The following is a 22606-nucleotide window of genomic DNA, read 5'->3' on the forward strand; positions in this document are numbered from 1 at the left end:
TCCTCCTGAGACAGGGTCTGGCTAAGTTGCTGGTCTCAAACTTGCGATCCTCCTGCCTTGGCCTCCTTAGTTGCTGGGATTATAATAAGGCATATGAAATCTAATGTGCCTAGTTACATTAGATTTCATATGATTAAATAAGTAATTCTACTTAATAGTATGCAAACACAGTTAAAGTGATTCTGTGGAAAACCACAAGTAAAATTTAGATAAACAAAGCTCACAATTATATTGACAGGGTGGTTCATGGCCAGACAGTGGGTCTGGGAGTTGGGCATATTCTTTAGTGGGCAATGCTCCTACTATGGAATTTCACCTGGACAGTTGATTTTCTAAAATTTAACTTTGGTCCATCCATAAAAAATAAAGGATTGAATGCAATTCTTCAGCACTCTCCCACGGAAATATGACCACTTTGATTCACATGCACAATGCTCATATATTGGAGGGAGGGCAATTAGCATTTAATACATTTTGTAGATAAATACATTATGCCTTATGTAATGTGGCTTTCCTCCAAGGCAATGCTTGTTAGTGGCATCAAGAATACTACTTTAGGGGCTGAAGCTGAAGCTCAGTGCTAGAGCACTTGCCTAGCAAGTGTGAGGCACTGGGTTGGATCCTCAACACCACATAAAAATAAATAAAGGTATTGTATCCATCTACAGCTAAAATATATATGTCTAAAAAAGGAATACTACTTCAGACAGGACAACACAGGGATGCCCCCGCTCACCACTTCTATCCAACATAGTCCTTGAATCTCTAGCCACAGCAATTAGGCAAAAGAATGAAATAAAAGGGATATAAATGGGAAAAGAAGAGTTAAAACTAGCTCTGCTTGCCAATGACATAATTGCATATTTAGAAGACCCCAAAAAACTCCACCAAAAAACTTCTAGAACTCATAAATGAATTCAGCAAAGTAACAGGACACCAAATTTACACTCATAAATCAACTAGGTTTCTGTACACCAACAATAAATCAGCTAAAAGAGAAATTAGGAAAACCATTCCATTCACAATAGCCTCAAAAAAACAGAAAGAAAAAAGAAAACTTGGAAAAGACCTCTACAATAAAAAGTACAGAACAATATAGAAAGAAATTGAAGAAGACCTTAGAAGATGGAAAGATCTCCCATGTTCTTGGATAAGCAAAATTAATACTGTCAAAATGGCCATGCTACCAAAAGCACAATGCAGATTCAATGCAATTCCCATCAAAATTCCAATGACATTCTTCATGGAAATAGAAAAAGTGATTATAAAATTCATTTGGAAAAATAAGAGGACCAGAAGAGCCAAAGCAATGCATAGCAAGAAGAGTGAAGCAGGAGGCATCAAAATACCTAAAATTATATTATAGAGCTCTTGTAACAAAAGTACAGAAAGAAGATACAGAGACAAAACCACAAAAATATAGTTACCTCATATTAGACAAAGGCACCAGTAACATACATTGTAGAAAAAATAGCCTCTTCAACAAATGGTGCTGGGAAAACTTGAAATCCATATGTAGCAGAATGAAATTTAATCCCTGTCTCTTTCTCTGCACAAAACTCAGCTCAAAGTGGATCAGGGACTTGGATTTGGGGCCAGAAATCTTGCACATACTAGAAGAAAAGGTAGTCCTAACCCTCCAACATATCAGCTCAGGAACTAACTTCCTTAATAAGACTCCTCAAGAGCAAGAAGTAAAATCAATAATCAATAAATGGTCTGGACGTGGTGGAACACGATTGTAATTCCAGCGGCTGGGAAGGCTGAGGCAGGACAATCACAAGTTCAAAGCCAGCCTCAGCAAAATCAAGGCACTAAGCAACTCAGTGAGACCTTGTCTCTAAAATAAAATACAGGGCTGGGGATAGAGCTCAGTGGTAGAGTGCTAAAGCCTTAAGGGCCTGGGTTCAATCCCCAGCACCACAAAGTAATAATAATAATAATAATAATAATAATAATAATAATAATAAATTAATTAAATACAAAATAGGGCTGGGGATGTGACTCAGTGGCCTAGTGCCCCTGACTTCAATCCCTGGTACCCAAAAACATAAATCATCATCATCATCATCATTAATAAATGAGATGGCATCAAACTAAAAAGCTTCTTCACATTAAGGAAAATAATCAAGGGCATGAAGAGAGAGCCTACAGAATGGGAGAAAGATCTTTGCCACCTGCACCTCAGATACAGCATTAACCTCCATGATATATAGAGAACTCAAAAAACTTAACACCAAAATAAAAATAACAACAATAATAACCCAATCAATAAATGGGCAAAGAAACTGAAAAGACACTTCACAGAAGAAACGTGAAGGGTCGACAAATATATGAAAAAATGTTCAGCATTTCTAGCAATTAGAGAAAAGCAAATTAAAACTATACTGAGATTCCATCTCACTCCAGTCAGAAAGGCAACTATCAAGAATACAAGCAACAATAAATGTTGGCAAGGATGTGGGGAAAAAGCTACACTCATGCATTATTGGTGGAACTGAAAATCGGTGCAACCACTCTGGAAAGCAGTATGGAGATTCCTCAGACAACTTGGAATGGAACAACCATTTGACCCAGTTATCCTACTCCTCAGTTTATACCCAAAGGACTTAAAATCAGCATACTACAGTGACATAGCCACATCAATGTTTACAGCAGCTCAATTCACAATAGCTAACCCATTGGAATCAACCCAGTTGCTCTTCAATAGATGAATGGATAAAGAAAATGTGGTATATATACACAATGGAGTATACTTAAACCATAAAGAAGAATGACTTCATGAAATTTGCCCGCAAATGGATGGATCTGGAAACTATCATGCTAAATGAAGTAAGCCAGTCCAAAAATCCAAAGGTCCAGTGTTTTCTCTGATATGTGAAAGCTAACCCACAATGGGGCGGGCAGTGAGGACAAGAATAGAAGTGCAGTAGATTAGACGACGGGAATGAATGGAAGGGGGAATGGGCAAAGAAGAGACAGTGGAATGAGTCTGACATAATTTTCCCACCTATACACATATGAAAACAACACAGTGAATCCCACCAGCATGTACATCCAGGAGAATGGGATTCTAACTAGAATAAGACATATCCCATGCTTACATAATTATGTCAAAATGGATTCTGCTGTCATGTATAACTAAAAAGAACCAATTAAAAAAATGAATACTACTTTAGACCATCTTATGTGAATTAAACTGACTTTGTCCTTAGGATATTTCATGGGTGACAGTTTCAGGAGGCACCTTGTACAGATCCACAACCACAAAGGTGCCTTGTTAAACATGGCTCCCTCCCTCTGCCTCTGGACCTGGCTTAACTGCAGTGTAGACACGGTCCTAGGGCCCTTACCTGCATGTTGCTGCCCCACTGAGCCTTCCCTTCCAACAAGGCATCCAGGACAGCCCGGCTGGGCTCCTCAGCAGCAGGGTCATTCCCACTCACCACATAGTAGGACGACCTCACTCTCTTGAAAAATTCAACATCAACATTCTTACTGTTGCTGTGGTTGGGAATATAGCACAGGTCCAAGTACACCGGGAGACCTGGAGGCACAGCTGAGGACTTGGCTGTCTTGGTGGCTCCTGGTCCTTTGGTAAACAAAGACAAAGCAAGGGTCACAGTAACATGAAGAGACCTGTCTGTCCAATATACCTTCCCCATTCATCCCTAAGCAGGCCCTCTGGGACAGGCAGAGAGGTGAAAGCATTCCCACCTCCCTAGTAATGTGTACAGGACATCTAACACTAGCAATTTGAGAAAACACTCCATGGTCATTTATCCCCTCAATAGGAGAAATGAAGAATGGGATGTTTGCCCTTTGTGGATAACCATTAGAAGTAAGAAGTTTCAAGGCCTTTGCAAAAAATAGAACTACATAGCAACACCCCTCCTAAAGGAGCTACTAATATCATCTAAATCTGAGAAGTGATCTAAGAAACACTTTAAAAGTCAAAAAGAAGCATCTGCATTTGGCAAACCATAGTTAAGTGATTGATCAATTGTGGTGGTACTAAGGATTGAACCCAGGGGCACTCTACCAATGAGCTACATCCCCAGCCCTTCTTATTTTGAGACTAGATCTCACTAAATAGCTGAAGCTGCCCTTATGCCTGAGGTGCTCCTGCCCAGCCTTCTGAGATGCTGGGATTACAGAAGTGTGCCATCGCACCCAGCAACAGTTAACTGATCTTAGCAATTCACTTTAGGGTATCATTTGATAGCAGTTGTGCCCATAGCCAAATAGTATGCCCTAACATTTGTCCTAGTAAGTAGTTAGATCTTAACCCCGTATGCTATCCAGAGCCCTCCTCACCATTCATAACCCAGGGAAACATTGTATTCTCTTCTTACCACAGTGCTGGACACCAACCTTTGGCAAAGGAAGGTCCAGAAAGACTAGGCTTTTGCTAACCAATCAGGACAAACCAGACTGAGGAAAGGGACATCCTGTAGCCCAAATTTCCAGCCTAACCCAGAAAGGCCTGGGTAAAGTAATAGTTCATATTAACCCCAAATTTTCCTGGCACCCTCTTTAGTCATCAGGCTTGCTAACTTGTTCCAGTTTGAAGGTTAACGTTTTTGAACTAGTAAAACTAACACTCTAAGGCAGTGGTTCATCACCCTCACCGCATAATTTGAGTCACCTTGGATGCTTACTGATGTCAAAGCCGTATCCTCCACAGTCTGACTTAACTAGGCTAGGGCTGGGGTCTGGGCTCCATGATCTTTTAAAAGCACCCCAGGGGACTCTAACATGAAGGTTGAGACCACTGTCTAAACCTGCTTTCCTTTCTCCATGGCATGTGTAGCACTTTCATCTCAGAGTTTGAAAAGTTCCAATGAATTCCATCAACTGCCCATTTTACTTTTAATGGGGCAACGGAGTAGCAAGAATCAGCCAAATTAATGTTTGGGGTAAACAAGCTCATTTTATAAATACATTCACAGGTCATTTTAGTGAATCCGAGTCAAAAGCTTATCCATTTGGGGATCTCCTAAAGCATCCTGATTTGTAATAGAAGTTTATGAGTTTTTATTCTAATAATTAAATATGTTTACAATTTTACCTTTAACACTAAACTGCTACCATCAAAACCAAGTTAATATTGCTTATAGAAGAACAAACTGGAAATCACCAGAAGTCCACCCAAATTTGTTTTTAAAATCAGTTAAATGGGCAACTTTGCCTTTTTAGCAATCTAAAAGCATCTTCAAAGTAAATGAAAATTAACTCCTCTTTATTACTTTGGCTTTAAATTGTCTCTATAAATGTTCAAGAAAGTTTTTTTTTGTTGTTTTTTTTGTTTTTTGTTTTCCTTAAATCAATTCTGTAGGCTAGGGTATACATGTTTGGACAATCTGGTAGCAAATTTCAGCTGGTTTTTATTAACTTGAAGGAATTTCATGCTTTCTCCTTAGTGCAGGTCATCAGTTCTTTCAGACCAAAGGATTAATTATCTGGTGGCTGTACATTTGTACTAAGCATGAACAAATTCAGCTTATTTTTTCTGTGTACATAAAAAGACCAAATCTCATGAGAAGTGAGTTTTAAAATTGATGCTTCACAAAAAGTAAAATCTGCAGCTGTAACTAAGATATCATAAAATGCATGGAATTTAAGAGTCCTAAAGGGTCATTTCCCTGCTATTCCCTAATAAATCAAGGAAATGTTATTCAAATTATTTTCTGCTTCATGGTTTTGAGTCAATTTATATTCCTTTGTGAATGGTGATATAAAATTCCCAGATAATTATGTAAAAGCTAAAAAAAAAAAAAAAAAAAACAGCATTAGTGCAAATCCCTGTAAGTGCTTTGAAGCAACAAGATGAAGTTGGGCTGCCAGAGTCTAGTTTCCTCAAAATCCCAAATCACTGCTATGAAATGGATAAATCTGGGAATCAGAGGCAAATCAGGAAAGATCAGAATTCAGGGGTATCAACTGGAATCATTACACTGTGTGTTAGCTGATAATAAGAAAACAGAACATTTCCTTCAATGGGAATGTATCTCTAACGGGGATGTATCTCAAGACTGGTGATTTTTTTTTAATAAAAAAATGACAATTTTAAGTTTTTATGATTTTATTTTTAAAACTCTTATTTAAAAAATAGGGGGCTGGGGTTGTAGCTCAGTGGTGGAGCACTTGCCTAACATATGTGAGGCACTGGGTTTGATTCTCAGCACCGCATATAAAAAAATAAAATAAAGGTGCATCAACAACTAAAAAAAATTTTTTTAACTAAATAAAAATAAAAATAAAAATAAAAAATAGGACTCTAAAATCCTGGGCCTTGACCTGTCATTTGGGTTTGGCATGGAACCTCTGGTTCTCTCTAGGCCTTTGGGAGCTTCTGGCCTATGTCACCTTGGCAGGCACATCCGAAGCCAGTCTTCCAGAGCAGTTTGAAGGTTGAGAACAGGAATGCAGTTGCTGTGTATTCCAGAATGGTGCAAAGCCAGGAATCCCACTGTGCACATCAGAGCTACTCTGAGCCATAGGCTGAGCTAACCCCAAGCCTAAGGCCACACTGGGCTCAGACATAGACCTTTAGCAGGAGAGGGTAGTAGAGGGAAGTGAAGCTTCCATTTGTGCTCCCCTGTCCTCTCAGCACAAAGTCAAACAGGGAACTATAAAGGCTCCACATAAAAGAAAAGCATGGCCTCTACACGGATGCCTGGTGCCATGGACCTACCTGCGGTGGCGGTCTTTGCTGATTTGGATGCAGAAGCATTGGCAGCATTCTTGGTCTCCTTGTCCTTCTCTTCCCCACGCACAGCTTTGACCTCAGGAGTGGTCGTGGTTTTTGTTGCTTTTTCCACAGATTCTTTCTTCTTAGGAGAAGCCACTCTGGACACCTTATCTGAGGTATCTTTCAAGGCCCCTGGTTTCGGTGAAGCTGCTGAGGGCTTGGACTTCCCGTCCCCCTTTTTGACAGGTGAAGAAGACTTGGTCTTTGTCCCTGGCTTCTTGGTCTTGGTCTTCTCTTTCAGGTCCTTCTTCAGAGCTTTGCCCAGGTTCTGCTCAATGGCCAAGGCCTCTGGGTCGACCATGGACACGTCAGGGTGGCGTGGAGAAGGGCTTCGGTCCTGCATGGGGGCCGGAGGTGGGTCCATGTGTTTGTATGTGACAGTTTTGTCTGTGGGGATGGTTTCTGATTCATCTTCAGAGTCGATGTTTGCATCGGCTGTGATGGAGGGGCACTCTTCCGTCTCTGGGGGCACATCAGAGTCGGTCTGGGATGGGGCTGACTCACTGACTGAGGTAGGCGGGGTCTCATCACACTGTCGCCCCTGCTGCTTTCCTCCTGGTGGTGGTGGGGCTCCCCCTGACTGAGTGAGGGGCTTCTCAGATTCTTCAGTGGGCTCTTCGCTGGCAAACCACTCCAGAGGGTTGGGATTAATGAAGGAGGGTGAAAGCTCTGTCTTGGGATGCTTGTACTCACAGGAGGACACGAGGCATAAATCAACATCCTGGCGGGCCTCCGAGGGGGACTTCTCCGCAGAGTAGCATCGGTCTGAAGTCTCATAGGAATAGGTAGATGTCTGGGGGGTTTTAGTAATTTTCTCCATTGTCTCATAACAGTACGTGGAAGTATCAGGGCTTCTGGTCGTTTTTGTAGACGTCTCATAGGAGTAACTTTCAGATTCAGGGAAGCTGGTAATCTTCTCAGTGGTCTCATAAGAGTAGCTGGCATCCCCAAGTGTGTGGCCACCATCCTCAGAGTCGTCATAGCCATTGCTGATGTCATCCAGGAGCCGTCGAGCCCTCTCGGTCTTTTCATAGCTGTAACCACTCACTTCAGGGGTCCTCATGGTCTTCTCACTTATCTCGTAAGAGTACCCGCCCTCTTCAGGGGTCCGTGTGGTCTTCTCAGTAATTTCACAGGCATAGCCACCATCTTCAGGGGTCTTGGTGGTCTTCTCAATGGTCTCATAGGAGTAGCCGCCATCGCATGGGGATTTTACGGTTCTCTCCGTCTTCTCATAGTAATAGCTGCCCACATCTGGGGTCCTGGTGGTTTTCTCACAAGATTCATAGTCATAATCTTCTTCATCTGGGGACCTGGTGGTTTTCTCAGACTTTTGATAGACATAGCTAAAGTCACCAGGTGTCTTTCCTCCATTGTCCTTCTCCATGCCAGATGTGGTCAAATCTCTATTCAAGGCTAGATGATGTTGCATTGTATCGAATAACATTGAGGCACGGAAGCCATAGGGCTCTGCAGATGCTGCATCTATTGGTGGAGATGAGGAGGTATGGCAAGCTGCTGCGTTCTCTTTGACTGCAGAGGTAGAATCTGAAAAACCAGGTGAATACAAAGGAGAGGACTCTCGTGGGGTGAGTGGAGAGATATCAGATTTTGGAGAGAGCTTCTCTCCTTCCAGACTTTGTTCTTTCTCAGAGGTGAGTGAGGCATATAAGGACATCTCCCTGGGAGGAGCAACATCAGATAGAGTTTCTTCTTGAAGAGGAGAAGCTATCTGAGATGGGGTATGAGCAGAAGAGGTGGATGGGGAGGCCTCCACCTGAGACACAGAGATGAGCTCGGAGAGATCATTATCTTGGGTGTAGGATGGCTCCTCCGTTGGTGGTATCTTATGTGATAAACTGGAGTCCTGCAAGTCGGAAGGACTATAGTCCACTTCAGTTGGCCCATTTTCAGTGATGTGGAGCATACTTGCACCCACAGCAGGGTGATCTGGAGACTGTCGACTAAAGTCCATAGCAAGGGAGTGCTCAGGAGATTCTTGGCCAAATTCAATAGACATTGAGGACTGTTCAGATCGGTGATCTTGAACTGGTGTCCTGGATTTGGCCGTCTTAGGGGAGAAATCTGGAGGAGAAATTGACATTGGTCTTGGGCATTCTTCTTTAGATGGAGACATTTCTGTCTCCTGGAAAGTGGTAGGTGTTTGCACAACAGACACTGAAAGGGAGTCATCTACTTCTGTGGAATGTGGGGAGCCAACTTCGGCATGCAGAGAAGGAGACACATCATCTGTTGTTGGTTCCGGAAATGAACTCGTAGCCACAGAGGCAGTGGAGACTGAGGCCACACCTTCCATGTGAGAGTATGTGTCTTCAGCTACACCCTCATCAACAGGAGTGGCTGACTTGTCTGAGACTGTGCCTTCAGAAATTGACATCTTGGTATCTTCTTTAAAAGATCCAAACTGACTGACATCTATTTGTGTCGGAGAGACATCTCCTCCCAATTTCCTTTCATCCAAAGCCAGTGCTGGTTGAGAACTCATGGCTTCGACATCATCAGTTTTCTTTTCTGGAACAAAGTCTTCCTTGATTGGTGTAAAGTCTGTACTTTTTACTTCCTGTTTGTCTTGGTAAAGACCAGTGGAAGTCATTTCAGAAACTGGACTTATTTGGTTTGCAATGTCTTGTTTTCCATTCTTTCCTTCAAAGGGGCTTTCGGTGCATCTGCCAGGAGCCTTGACGTCAGCACTTAGAAAACTTTCATATGCAGACTCGGATCCAATCAGGGGAGGGCTGCGTAAAGGAGACAGAACTTTTTCCATAGGAGACTCTGAGTCAGGCACGGGTTCATCCATGGGGCTTATGGAAGCCCTCTCACTCTCATCTTTGGCATCACTGAATTCAAAACTCACTGGAACTGCTGCTGGTTTTTCAGTGGCCTCTGTAGGGAGGTGACTAGCTTTCTCTTCAGTGGGAGATTGGTAGTAAGGTGTGTGGCCAGCACTGCCAGTCACAGACTGAGATGGAGACACCACTTCCAGAGTCTTCTCCTCAGGACTAGCACAATGTTCTTCAACTACTTCTTGGGTCACCTCAGGAGACACTGGGACCACTTCTGCTTCTGTGGAGACTTTAATCTCATTGGGTGTCAGAGAGAAGTTCACACTCCGTTCACCCAGGGGTGTCTTCTCTATGGGTGATGGCGGAGATGGACTCAAGGATGGACTCTTGGCTGGGCTAAGCTTCTCATCTGAAACTGTGGAGGTGGTATCTCTGATCTCCAGCATGGCACTGCCTTTCACTTCTTTCTCTTCTGAGTAGTAAGCATCACGTAGAGCAGATTTGCTGAATTTGTCTTCCTCCATGGATGAGGGTGGGGATATGGTGGAGGCTGAAGCATTATAATCCTTGCCCTCAGTGGCATCGGTTTTTGACCCATCAGATAATCCATTGAATGGTGTAACAGTAGTTTTGGAGTATTCTTGAGAATACAGTGAAGACTCGTATTTGGTGATGTTTATGAATTCCTGAGATGGGGACTCTGTCTCTTCATTGTTGGTCTCGTCACTCATCACATCACGAGGAGTAGACATCTCATCCATTGGGGTGGGCTCACTAGATATCTCAATGGTAGACTGAGTGTAGCCAGAGGTGGCAGTGAATTCCTCAGGCTGGTCTTCTCGATTCTCCTCATCAGAGGCAGTGGCCTCACTCTCTGAGCCTCCAGGTAGAGTCTCGTCGTGAATTGAAGATGCAGGTTCTCGGCCAGGAGACTGGGCTCCTGGTTGCTTGGTTGATGTGGTAAGGAATCCGTACTGATCCTCAGCACCACCGGCCTCCGCAGCCTTGTCAACCACGGCCATCACATAATCTTCAGCTTCAATTTTTTCAGGCTCATATTCTTCTCTGGCATCCTCTGCTTTGTCCTCCTCTTCAGCCTCCTCCTCCTCAGATTGCTCCACTTCTCCTTTCTCAACTGCCTCGTCCATGTCTTCTTCTGCGCGGTCATCCCCACTGGTCACAGACTCCCTCTTCTCCTTGATGTGTACGTCTGCCTCTGCCTTTGCACTTTCCTCATCCTCAATGGGGCTGTGCTTGGAGGTGCTCATGCACACATTTTCTTCACCGTCTTCTTCTGGCTCTTCGGCCTCCTCAGTTTCTGCCTTCTCTTCATAGTCTCCAGTCTCCGAGGACTCCTCAAAACCAGCTCCTTCATCTTCAAATTTTTCAATGTCATCCACCCCCTGTTTCTCGACTGGCTCCAGCTCTTCAGGAGTTTGCTCACATTCACCCTCCCCTTCAGTGGTGGTGATCCCCTCATCAGGAGACTCCGCAGAACCTTTGATGACTTCTGTCTCTTTCTGGATGACGTAGGCTTCAACTGGTTCAGTTTCCTTCAGTTTCTCTTCGTCTTCGATTAGTTCCAGCTGAGGCTTGATGTCCTTTGCTACATCAATCTCCTCAGCCTTTAGCTCTTCAAAGTCCTTGGTCAGATCCTCTGGGGATGACATCAGAGACCTCTCGGCCTCGAGTTCTTTGGCAGGGCCAGTGGCTGCAATTCCAGCCGCTGCCACTGCGGCTGCCGTGGTGGCCACGGTGCTGACAGCTGCAGCCGCAGCCTCTGCAGTTTTGCCTTCCTTCTTAACGACTTTAATTTTCCCCTTCTCCTTTGGCTTCCCTGCAGCAACAGCCTCCTTCTTAACCGACTCTTCCTTCTTGGGTACTTTTGGTTTTAAAGTAGCTGGTTTTTTCACATCCGATAGAGGAGTAGATGGTTTCTTTGAGTCCTTAGGGAGCTTCTTAATTTCTTTTTTGGGTTCCTTTTCCTCCTTTTTAATTTCCTTCTTTTCATCCTTCTTCACTTCCTTCTTGGCTTCCTTGAGTGGTGTTTCTTTCTTAACCTCTTTCTTGGGTTCTTTTTTCTCTTCTTTCTTGACTTCTTTTTTGACTTCCTTTTTTACCTCTTCTTTTTTGGGTTTTTCCTCCTTCTTGATAGGTGTTTTCTCCTCCTTTTTAGCCACTTCCTTCTTGGGCTTTTCCTTCTCTTCCTTCTTCTCTTCAGGTTTTGCCTTGATTTCTTTTTTCACTGTCTTCTCTTTGGCAGTCTTAGGCTTGACGTCTGTGGCTTGCTTCTCAGTCACCTCGGCTTTGGTCGGAGGCTGCTCCTCTTTGCTGGGTGCCTCCTTTTCTGTCACGGGAGGTTTGGTCTCTGTTTTCACTGGCTTGTCTTTTTTCACTATTACCTTTTCTTTGCTTTCAACTTTGGGTGGCTTTTCCACCTGATTAGTTTTTGTGACCTCAGGGGTTTCTTCTTTTGACTCCTTTCGCACTGATTTGGTGGCCAGTGGCTTGGCAGCTGGCTTCAGACTCTCTCGGCTATCAGCCCTCTGTTTCAGTTTTACTTGTTTCACGGTAGGGGTGGGCACCTGGCCAGTGAGATCCTTTTGGGTGGCCAGTGGCTGCTTCAGGAAATCTAAATGTTTGAGCTTTTCTAGCCCTTCCAGGATGTTGTACTGGGTGCTGTTTCCAGGAAACAGAACTCGAATGATTTTTTCAGCAGGGTTTGCTGGATGCCACACAATCAAAGACGAGACTGAAGTCAAGTAGGAAATTGGAATATCTACTTCTTGACCATTGGGCAGGATTAGTTCAGCTTTGTCTTTGTTGGTGCCAGTCCATTGCTGCATAAAATACTGCATTTCCTTGCTGCTCTTGACTGGGTTAAGCACATACATCTCAAGTTTCCCTACTCCCATTTTTTGGAAAAGAATGACAGGATCAATGGTATTGCCTACACTTCTAAAGAGAGGCTCTGGTTTCATGGACAATTTGTTTAAGTACTGGAGAGTGAAGCAAGCTTCTTCTATGCTTCTCTTCATCTTGATGTTAGGCTCTGGGTTTTTCAGATTTTCAGGGACGTTGAGAAATACAACCCCTAAGTCAGGGGAGATGAGGTTTTTCATCCAGTCACTGTTGGTGGTAGAGCCCTGGGACTGCTCTTCCTCCAGCTCTGCGATCTTCCGCTGCAGCATGCTGTTGATTCCAGGCAAATTGTCGTCCCCAATGTGGGTGAGCAGGATGGAGTCCACTCGGTCCAAGTGTCGGATGAGCTTCCAGAAGCAGGATTTTCTTTCGGATCCTCCATTGATGAGCATATTGAATCCATTCACTGCAAACAGGGCAGAATCACCCCTCCCTCCCGGAAAAATGTAACAGCAGGGCTTGGAGAGCTTTAGAAATCCACCCGACGTGGGAGGTTCCAGAATGTCAAAGGGAGACGGGACTTCCACGGATTCTGAGAGGTACTCGGTAAACTCAGAAAGTCCTTCCATTTCTGGCAATATAGAAGCTGAGTTGAGTTTGATATTGATGAAGTCTTGGAGATTGTGTCTGTCAAGATTGGAGTTCTTCCAGTCCCCCTCTTCGGGACAGAACAGGGTCAAGCTGGCTTTGTTGGCAGGATGGGTGGTGCTCAGTAACTCCCCAATCTGGGTTTAAAAAAGGAGGGAAAAAGGAAAGAAAAGGTGTAAGTGGCTGTCACTGCCAACCCGTCACTTCCATCTGTAGCTAGGTATCATAGGATCATCGACTGCACGTAGGACCTGCTTCAGAGACGCACTCGGGTAGCAATACTACTTAAATGCGGACACATTTACATTCTGGGAGGTGAAGAGCCTCTGTCTGGAGCCCCCCACTCCTCCTTTCTGCCATCATCAGCACCCCTCCTCTGACACCTCCCCACCAATCCTTCTCCCATGTGTCTTTGCCCAGTAGGAGGACTTCAGAACTCTGCTCCAATTTCCAAACCAGTGACCATCTGGGTGATCAGTGCTTCTGCCATGGCAATTACAAAATACTGTGAATACTCCCCCTGGGTATCGCCATACAAAGATGCCCTTTAAAAAAACATAAAACTGTCATGGGTGTGTGAGGGGACAATATAAGTCATTTCACCACTGACCTAAAGACCTTTTCTTTTAATCCACTGGGCAAAAAAAGCCCTGATGGACACATCAAAAGGAATTCAAGTAACAGTACACTTCTTATCGTCTCATTTTAGAATTTGGTAGGCATAAAAGAAAAAAAAGTTGGTGGGTTTTTCCCTCTGGGATACAAGAAGTTGCAGACTGCTCATTACTACAAAAAACTTACTGGTTTCTGGCTTCAGTGCACACTACTTAAAACATGAGTGGTACACCCAGCAGATCCTCTGTAAATACAAATGCTTTTATTGAAGCCATAATGATTAAATCGGTTGGATAATTATGCAAGTCAGTGGCCAAATTCATTCTCCATGTGCTTAAGTTTAAACCCAAGGTGAGGCCCTGTGTCTCTCCCTGCTTCCACTCTTTTTCAGGGCAAACTGGGCATTGAGTAGCTAAGATCACATTTGACTCAAAGGCTTTTCAACACACTGTTTAGTATTTCCCAAGGATGGGAATGTGGAAAAACAAATCAGGATCAAAATGGTGACTGTGGTTTAATGAAAGCACTATTTTCCTTCTCACTCCATATTAAGGCCATATGTTTCATGGTCTTAGCTTAGCAAATAACAAGGGGGAATCACGCCATAAATTCCAGACTTCTTTCCATTTCAGCAAACCTCATAAATCAGCTCAGAGTTTCAACTGACAAGTGCTCTGTGGCTTGGGTAGCAAATGATTAAGGGGCAAAGCAAAGGTTTTATTTCATGTAGGCATCCCAGGCCAGTGGGTCTGAACTCTTACCGCTTAGCTTTCGTTTCCTCTGGTTCATAACCTTCTGCATATTAACATTCTGAGACTACCAGAGTGTGTGTGGTATGTGCATGTGTAAGGGTAATTTAGAGTCTGAATTCTCCTATATTCAATTGCAAAAATAGTCATTTTTGTCTTGTAAGCCTATTAATCTTCAGCATTTTAGTGAAGAATCACAAAATAGCCAAATAACAAAACTGCTATTTTCCTCTAACCTAATTTCACAATCCTCTACAAAAGGAATAAGAATTGACTCCTATTTTGGTAGCTAAGAAAACTGAAAAAGCATGTGACAATTGTCTTTGGGGAGAAATCTTTGCTCAAATTATTTGCTGACCAAAGCAAACACAAGTACCAGTTATGGTTTCTTGTCCAAAAATTAGCATAGATTCTCATCATCATCACTATAGTACCAGGTAGATTCTCTCAGTTCTAACATTCACACAGAGCACATGCAAGCTATTCATTTTTTATAGTACATTTTAGGAGACAAATTCAGGATAACTCAAACTGCTGAATCTTTAATCATGAACTTTTGAAATTTCACCCGAGCTAAGAAGTATGGCAGCTGAGGACATATATGTAGGGGCTATTTAATCACTAGCTATTTTTATGTGAAATGTGTAATCACCAACTTCAAAGAGAAAGAAAAAAGATTTGAGAAATACCTCCCTACTTTCCATCTTTTTGCCTCTACCCAGAGAGGTGAATGAAATGCAGGAAATGACCCCAAAACAAAAACAAGATTGCACAGAATTCTGAGGAGGTCAGAGGGCAGGAAGACAGCCCAGAGGGATGGGCGAAGAGAAAACTAGGAAGTACAAGGCCAAGCAGAAAAGAAAGTCAGCTCTGCTGGACAAGTTCCTTTCTTTCAGACAAGTTTTTCGTCCCACTAGAAAAACAGCATGAGGGAATGACAGGCAAGAACGCAGAGACAAGGACTGGACAAAGTCAGTCAGGGACAGGTGGTATGGGACGGGCAGGAAGAGGAGGAGCCACTACATCCCTGAACTGTTCAACAGAAATGAGACTCCTGTTTTCTCCCTCTGCCCGAATCCAGACCTATGGGCCCACAGGCAACCCAGGGAGCTCAGGCCACAAGAGATGATTCGCAAGAGTGTCCAGCCCCTGGCCAGCATCCGCCCATGCTTACTCAACAGTGAGTAAGATGAGATCACTAAGGAGAAGCCAACAATGGTGTTCGGGCTCTGGCTGGTTCTTAGACTTGGAAATGGAGGCTTCTTCTAAACAAATTGGAAAACGTCTCTGTGGTTGTCATCGTCTTCTTCTTGTTCTTGTTCTCTCTCTCTCTCTCTTTTTGGTTTGGTGCTGGGAATTGAACACGGAGCCTCACTCATGCTAAAAATGTGCTCACCCACTGGGCTGTGCCCCAGTCCATCCTTGGTGTCTTTGTCTCTCAGTTATAAGTTAACTAATATCTTAATTATACTTGAATCCCTAGTACGTGGCCAGACTCAGTAGATTCCATTGAATTGCACTGAATATAGCCAGTTCCACGCCTGCCATTTTCCTGGAGTGGGCCCTGGGAAGAGACACGAGCCTGCTGATACTTGTCAAACACACTAACTACTCCTCTGGTCCTTAGAAAGATGGATGGAAGACATGACTGGGAGAAACATTTCTTTGGAGCAAACATAATCTTTTCTGTTAATTATTTTTCCTGATCAAATGCAGGCATACCGGTGGAGGAAGGAAGATAAAGGAAATAAATGGCTTTACTGAAGATGATATTAATGAAACAAGATTTTAATTTTTAAACCGTGGCCTTCTAACTACATCTCCTTTTTTGATTAGGTTACTCGGTTAGCTGAGGAGGAAATACCACAGACAGTGAATCTCTGGGCTTTAGCAAAATGTTTAACAGGATCTCTGAATGTTGTGATGGCAGAATTAGGTGGATTTACAGCAGCCATAGAAATAGTGCTACTTAGTGTCAACCTGGAGGACTGTGATCGGCTGCCTCAAGACTCATTTCTGTCCTGCTGCGGATTCACTTGGGAAAGAATAGGAAGACATGCTTAGGGAATTTGTGGAGGGCATGAAAATGAGAGGCATGGCACAAATGCGGGGTGACAGAATTAAAGTACTTAAGGAAGCTCTTGATGATGATGGCTAAGTCAACTCTAACAGGGTGGCATTCTAAAGGGATAAACGTAAGGTTCAATAGACCAGCAGGGCAAAGTACAGGGATTGGGAGATGTGGCTTAGCAACAATATCCATGGGGGAAAACTCAGGGATTTTAGTGACAGTCATGGATTTATCACGAAGCTAAAGAAGCTTAAATGTCAAGGCCCCTCACTGGCATGGTCCCTACTAAAGTTTTGCACTTAATTGTGGATTAATAATTGTGTTTTCTTTCCCTTTCTTTTGGGTGGCACGAAGTGGCTCCGGCTGGCTCCAAAGTCCCGGGCTCAAGGGTCCCTCCTGCCTCAGCCTCCCAGCAGCTAGGATTTCAGGCATGTGCCACTATGCCTGGCTGTTTTCTTTTTCTTAACAGGAGCCCCCAAATCATACAAACTGCAGAACTCCTCAAAGTCTGCACCCTTTCCAGGGGACCTTTAATCACATGTGGTGACGGTCTAAAGTCATTTTTGGACTTGCTTAATAGAAGATGGTATTGGAAACAATAAAAGTCAGTGACTTTTATAGTTCTAATCTGGTCAAATGACTTCTGGGAAATGGTGTCCAGTTTAAGTCATGACATTTTTCAGAAACTAGACCAGAAATAACATCAGACAAGTCTTCCTTGCTGGCTTCATCTCCTTGGCCTCAACCTCTACATGCTAGACCTGGGTCCCTTTCTCTTGATACATGTCCCTCTCTAGATCATGGCATCTATCTTCTGGATGTTAAATACCTCTGGGCTTTAGAAGCACCAGCAGATTACAAATCAATATCTCCAGCCCCATTCCAGTTCCCCAGCTCTGGACTCACATCCAACATTCTGACGAACTTCAAGATGTTAAAACACAACCAGGACTGAACTCTTGAACTTCCTCCATAGCACCCCATCTGCCTTTCCTGACAGAGGAACAGGTTTGAAGGACAGTGACCAGGGAACACAAGGAACTTCTAATATTTTACAAAGATGATTAATCTTTGGGGGAAAGGGTAAATTGAGTGTTGTTTAGGGGTATCTAAAACACTGTCGGTGGTAAAAGGATTACATTCCTTTCTCAAAGACATAAAAAGACAAAATAAGGAAACACTTTCAACAGAGAGGCAAGAAAATGCCCCCAGGAGACGATGACTCCCTACCCTGGATTTCAAGGAGGGGTGAGTTAGCCAGATGGCTGCTCTGTATAAGAGCTGGTTTTGTACTTGACTTCTAGTGATTAAGACTCCCAAAACCCAGAGCTCAAAGTACATAATTCTACTTCTTAGTCCCTTTATATATAGCTATTTTTGTTTAAAGAAAAAAAAGTATCATTTTTGTTTTTCTAAAATTGTGTTTCTGGTTTCTCTGGAATTGACTAGCACTTTTCAAGGATTGGACTAAAGGAACAGAGTTGGACACAGTGTGACCTTTGGTGCTTTTGTTACTGAGTCATTCTGTACTAAACCCTTTTCCTAAGGCAACAAAAGGCAATCATGGCTCAGAAGACTGACTTGTACCCAGGGGCACTCTAACACTGAGCTATATCAATTTTATTTTGAGACAAAGTCTCAAAGTCTCAAAGTTGCTGAGGCTGGCCTTGAACTTGTGATCCTCCTGCCTCAGCCTTCCAAGTAGCTGGGTTTATAGGTGTGCGCCTCACCCCAGTGTCACAGTGAATTTCAACTTAATTTGGCTGTGGTGTCCTTTCTTCAATGCTCATGGTGTAAAAGGGATCAAGGTTGAGAGGTGGGGGTTGGGGCAGGAGGGAGGAAGTGAATTCTACACAATCATCTTCCTTTTTCCCAACTTTCCCTGCCACCCAACACCACTGATCTAGTCTGTTGGAGAAAAATCTAGAGAACCTTTGCCATTTGGGTTGGCCATTACTTTCTCCAAAGTATCAGGGTGAGGGATTGTGAGGGTAACAGGCGGGAACATGACATGGTGTCTGGCCTTAATGACACCTGCCTGGGTATAAGAAGACATGTGCCCCTCAGAACAATCCTTAGGATTACAAGCCTTGGGAAGCTGCCCTTCCAGAGAACTCTCATTCTTCAGGTAAGGTTGTTCCTTTTTCTTCTGTAATCATTGGTAAAAATCTGACACATGCCTAACCCAAAGCGCTAAAGCTTCACTTCCACGGTCTGTAAAGATGACTTAAATGGAAAGATTCTTAACAGTATTTTTTATTTAAAAAGGTAGGTATTATTTGGGGTCCAGGTGGATGAAACATGATATCTCCTTATGTAAAATTCTGGTAATGATCAACCCTTTTCCTTTGTTTGGTTTTATGTCAAAAAAAAAGCAAACGAATCACATGGGTAGAAACCAACCACAGAAATGCACAGGAAGGCAGCAAGGTGCGCATGTGCAGAGGAAGGAGCCAAGGGTTCCGCAGGGCTAGCTGCCACCACTGGACCACCTCCAGGCCTCTTCAGCTCTCCGGCCTCCCGGGGACAAGACACTGATAATGTGTATGGCCTCTGAGCTATCAGTCATGTGCCCAGCTGCCCTGGGTACAACATGAACTTGAGGATACAATCTTGCAAAAGAGTCTGCCCTTAAGGGTGATCACACATCAACTTCAGAGCAGTAGGTAGAGAGAGAACTGTAGCTGTAGATCTGGAATGTCAATGCCGTTCAGTGACGGTTTACTGGGCCTTTACTACGTGTGGGAGCGATGGAGACCAGAATGGACGAGGCATGGAGCCTGACTCCATGACAGCCTTGGAGGAAGACAGATCACAAGCTCTGGAGAAAGAGCCAAAGCACTGGGCAGGGTGCTACGTGCCTGTAATCCCAGTGACACAGGAGGCTGCGGCAGGAGGGTTGCAAGTTCGAGACCAGTCTCAGCAACTTAGCGAGACTCTGTCTCAAAATAAAAAAATAAAAGGACTAGTGGAATAGCTAAGTGGTAAAGCGCCCCCTGGGTTCAATCCCCAGAATCAAAAAAAAAAAAAAGGAAAGAATGAAATAAAGAAAGAGCCCGTTTTTCATTCTGAAGTGGCAAAGAGAGACCAGCTGCAAGAGCCCTGAAGGCTTTGAGGAAGGAGCCACTTGAGGCTTTGGGGAGCCAGTGCCCTGTGCTTCCCACAGGGCACACCTGTGCAGATGCAGATGGCGCCACACCTTCAGAGAGCTGGGGCTTCTCGCGTTCAGCGCACCGTTCATTTTTCCATTCGTCTCTTGGCCCCGGTGGGTGGAGAGTGAAACTCATTTTGTCATCTGACTGGTGTTTTTACAGAGGTAAACTAAATGCAGCTGGGCAGTTTGCTTCCAGCTCTTGTGGGTGAGGAAAAGTACACACAGACCCTTCTGAGAAGCATCAGGCAAAGGAAGAGTAAATGCAGAAAGACACCTGGCCCTTCACGGCACACGTGAGATGGAGAAGCTGCCATCTCAGGAAGACAGTTTTAAATGGTCCTGGCACCTCTGCTGACAGCACATTCCCAACCTGTCCCTTTAGAAATCTGCTATCAGATCTGCCCCAGTGATGGCCCTGAATTGTATCTGGAACTAGTATGAACAAATATGCTAAGTGAAAAAGGCCTATTATTTTGGAAAATTTCCTAGCCAGGACAAATTCTCAAGTAGAAACATAAACAAATTCAAATCTTTCATCTGATTTCACTCAATACTATAACTTCCTATGGTTTTCAAGATAGACTTGAGTAAGATTGACTTGTGAGAAATATTAATGATCCAGCTCCAGTTTAGCTACTACAACCATCTTTTGGGGTTGGGGGTGGCATAGACCTGCCTCATTTTTCTACATGCCTCCTCTTTGGGAGCCCTCTCTCTTGTGTGGACTATTTATACAACCCAAGTTCAAACACTGGGACCAGGCATTAATAGGAAGAGAAATCAAAAATAATTAGGGCAGGAAAAATAGGCACGAGTATTGAAAGAGATCAAAGCAGCGACATTCTACCAAACGCTAAAGAGATCTTTGAAGTATTCTTTCAGAAAACAGGAAACCTGAATTTTCTCTTGGGCTCGGTCATTTCAAATGTCTCCATCACTTGCCATCTGTAAACTTTGTCCCCAACTCCACCCCCACAGCTACCTGGGTCTCCAGTACATCAAGAGTGATTCCAAATAATGACAGATGAGGGCTCTAGATTCTTTGCATAAAAAACCATAAGAATAAAGCATTTAGGACCACACAGTTTTGCTTATTTCAAAGTAGCTGTAAGATTTCTTTTTCCTTTCTGTTATCTCCACAGTGCTTTCGAAGAAGAGCCTGCAGCTAAATGACTGTCAAACAATCGGACGTTTAGACGTCCCTGAAAAGGAAACTACCTCTTGATCGGTGAAAATCTCTATGAAGTTCTGGAAGGAGAAAGAGCCAGACTGGAGAATGAGCTCTCCGGTGTTCTCGAAGCACTGCCCCGTCAGCACGAGCAGCTTGTGTCGGGCGGCGTCCGTGATCATCAGGCGCACCTGCAATAGAACACAGGGAGCCAGCCATGAGCCGTGGGCAGCACTGCCCTCCGCCTCCAGGACGGGCCTCTGGGGCACATGAAGTTCCTTACCAACAAAAGGTGTTCAGTCCCTGAGAGTCTACCTTCTTCCCCTGGGGCTGGGGCAGGCAGGGCTGAACACAGCCCTGGCTGTAGGAACATTTCGAACTAAATGAACGCGGCCATTATCAGCCCGCCCATAAACGCCATTTTCAAAGTTTTGCCACAGTCAGGACAGTAGTGGTGGCTGACTTTCTCCCCTCGTTTCCTCCTCGTTTTCAAGGCAGTCTTCACAGCTGGCGAGCATTTGTTCCACAGCTGTTGGCGAGTGTCTGCTAGCAGCAGGCGGTCTGTGAGACCAGGAGAGTCTTGCCAATAGCCCACAGGCTGAGTCACCACGTACAGCCCAGGTCCCCCGACTGCCCCTCAGGACGGCCAGGCTTCTAGCCAGGGTCCCCAGCCAGCCCTGCCCACTGAGGATCCCTTCCCTCTCCTTCCTAGAGCAAGCGCGCAGCTCCAAATGCAGTCCCTGGTGGGATCAGCAAGGTGCATGGCACTGAGCATAAAGGAAAGGCTGCCCCTCAACAGCGACCTTTGAAATTGAATTGCAAATGGTTTGCACTAAAGAACTCGCTGTGAACTTATGTGGCAGGACGCCAGCTGCCCTTCAGCAAAAGCACCAGTCTCAGCACCAAGATATTCATTCTGGGTCCAATTCGTGAATGTTTGACACATACTACGTGCCAGGCGTCAGGCAAGGCACTGAAGTCAGGAGGCAAAAGTAAACAGACCACGACCCCTGGCCCAAGAACCCCACATCTCATCATGGAAAAACACATATACCCAAGCAATCGTCTCAGTCCCATTTGCTCTGCAGGCAAGCCTGGATTCCTTTTTAAAAATCCTTATTTTTCCTTTTCCATTCCTCACAGCTATTCTAGGCAGTCTTCCTGAACACAGATTAATCCTCCAGTTTTTTTCAAGTTGTAATTACTCTCCGATTCAATTAGTCACGTAGAGGTTGCTATTCCCCTCACTTTCTTCAACCTTGTGCCTTAATTGATTGTCAGAGGTTTTGTTAAACTGAAACAGGGAGAAGAGAGTCAGAATAGGCTATACCATCAGGGTGAAAATGTGGAAGCAACTCAAATATGTAGCAACTGAAGAATGGATAAACAAGTGTGCTATATCTACACAGTGGAACATTATATAGCCATCAAAAGGACAGCAGTGCTGATATAGGTGACAACATGGGTGAACCTTGAAACAAACATGCTAAGTAAAATAAGTCAGATAAAAAGGGCACAGGTTATATGAAATGTCCGAAACAAGCAAATCTGTAGACATAAAATAGGTTAGGCATTGCCAGAGCAAAGGGGAATGGAGAGTGACTGCCAATGGGCCTGGGTTTGGGGAATGATGGGCTTGATCTGGAATTAGTGGTGATGATTGTATAACTTTGCAAATATGCCAAAAATCACTGGATTGCACACTTTAAAAAGATAGCATATGAATTATTTCTCAATGAAAACAATGCAATAAAATCAGAGATGCTCAAAGCATGGGCAGA

The 22606-nt window shown here is 44.0% G+C and overlaps 1 protein-coding gene across 4 annotated transcripts in view; it reads right to left on the minus strand.

The window, feature by feature from the left end:
- Map1b (microtubule associated protein 1B) overlaps positions 1-22606 on the minus strand; it is a 104477-nt gene that overhangs the window by 5167 nt on the left and 76704 nt on the right. For 3 of the 4 annotated variants that reach the window (XM_047554948.1, XM_047554950.1, XM_047554951.1), the window contains 3 exons: positions 20876-21016; positions 6698-13205; positions 3354-3592 (listed from right to left, as the gene is read on the minus strand). In XM_047554948.1, the coding sequence (XP_047410904.1) occupies positions 3354-3592; positions 6698-13205; positions 20876-21016 (6888 nt within the window). Of the gene's footprint in view, positions 1-3353; positions 3593-6697; positions 13206-20875; positions 21017-21108; positions 21434-22606 lie in introns of those variants that run through there. The other variant, XM_047554949.1, reaches the window with a different exon arrangement.

Source organism: Sciurus carolinensis, chromosome 6 (genome assembly GCF_902686445.1).
Source record: "Sciurus carolinensis chromosome 6, mSciCar1.2, whole genome shotgun sequence".
Lineage (NCBI taxonomy): Eukaryota > Metazoa > Chordata > Mammalia > Rodentia > Sciuridae > Sciurus > Sciurus carolinensis.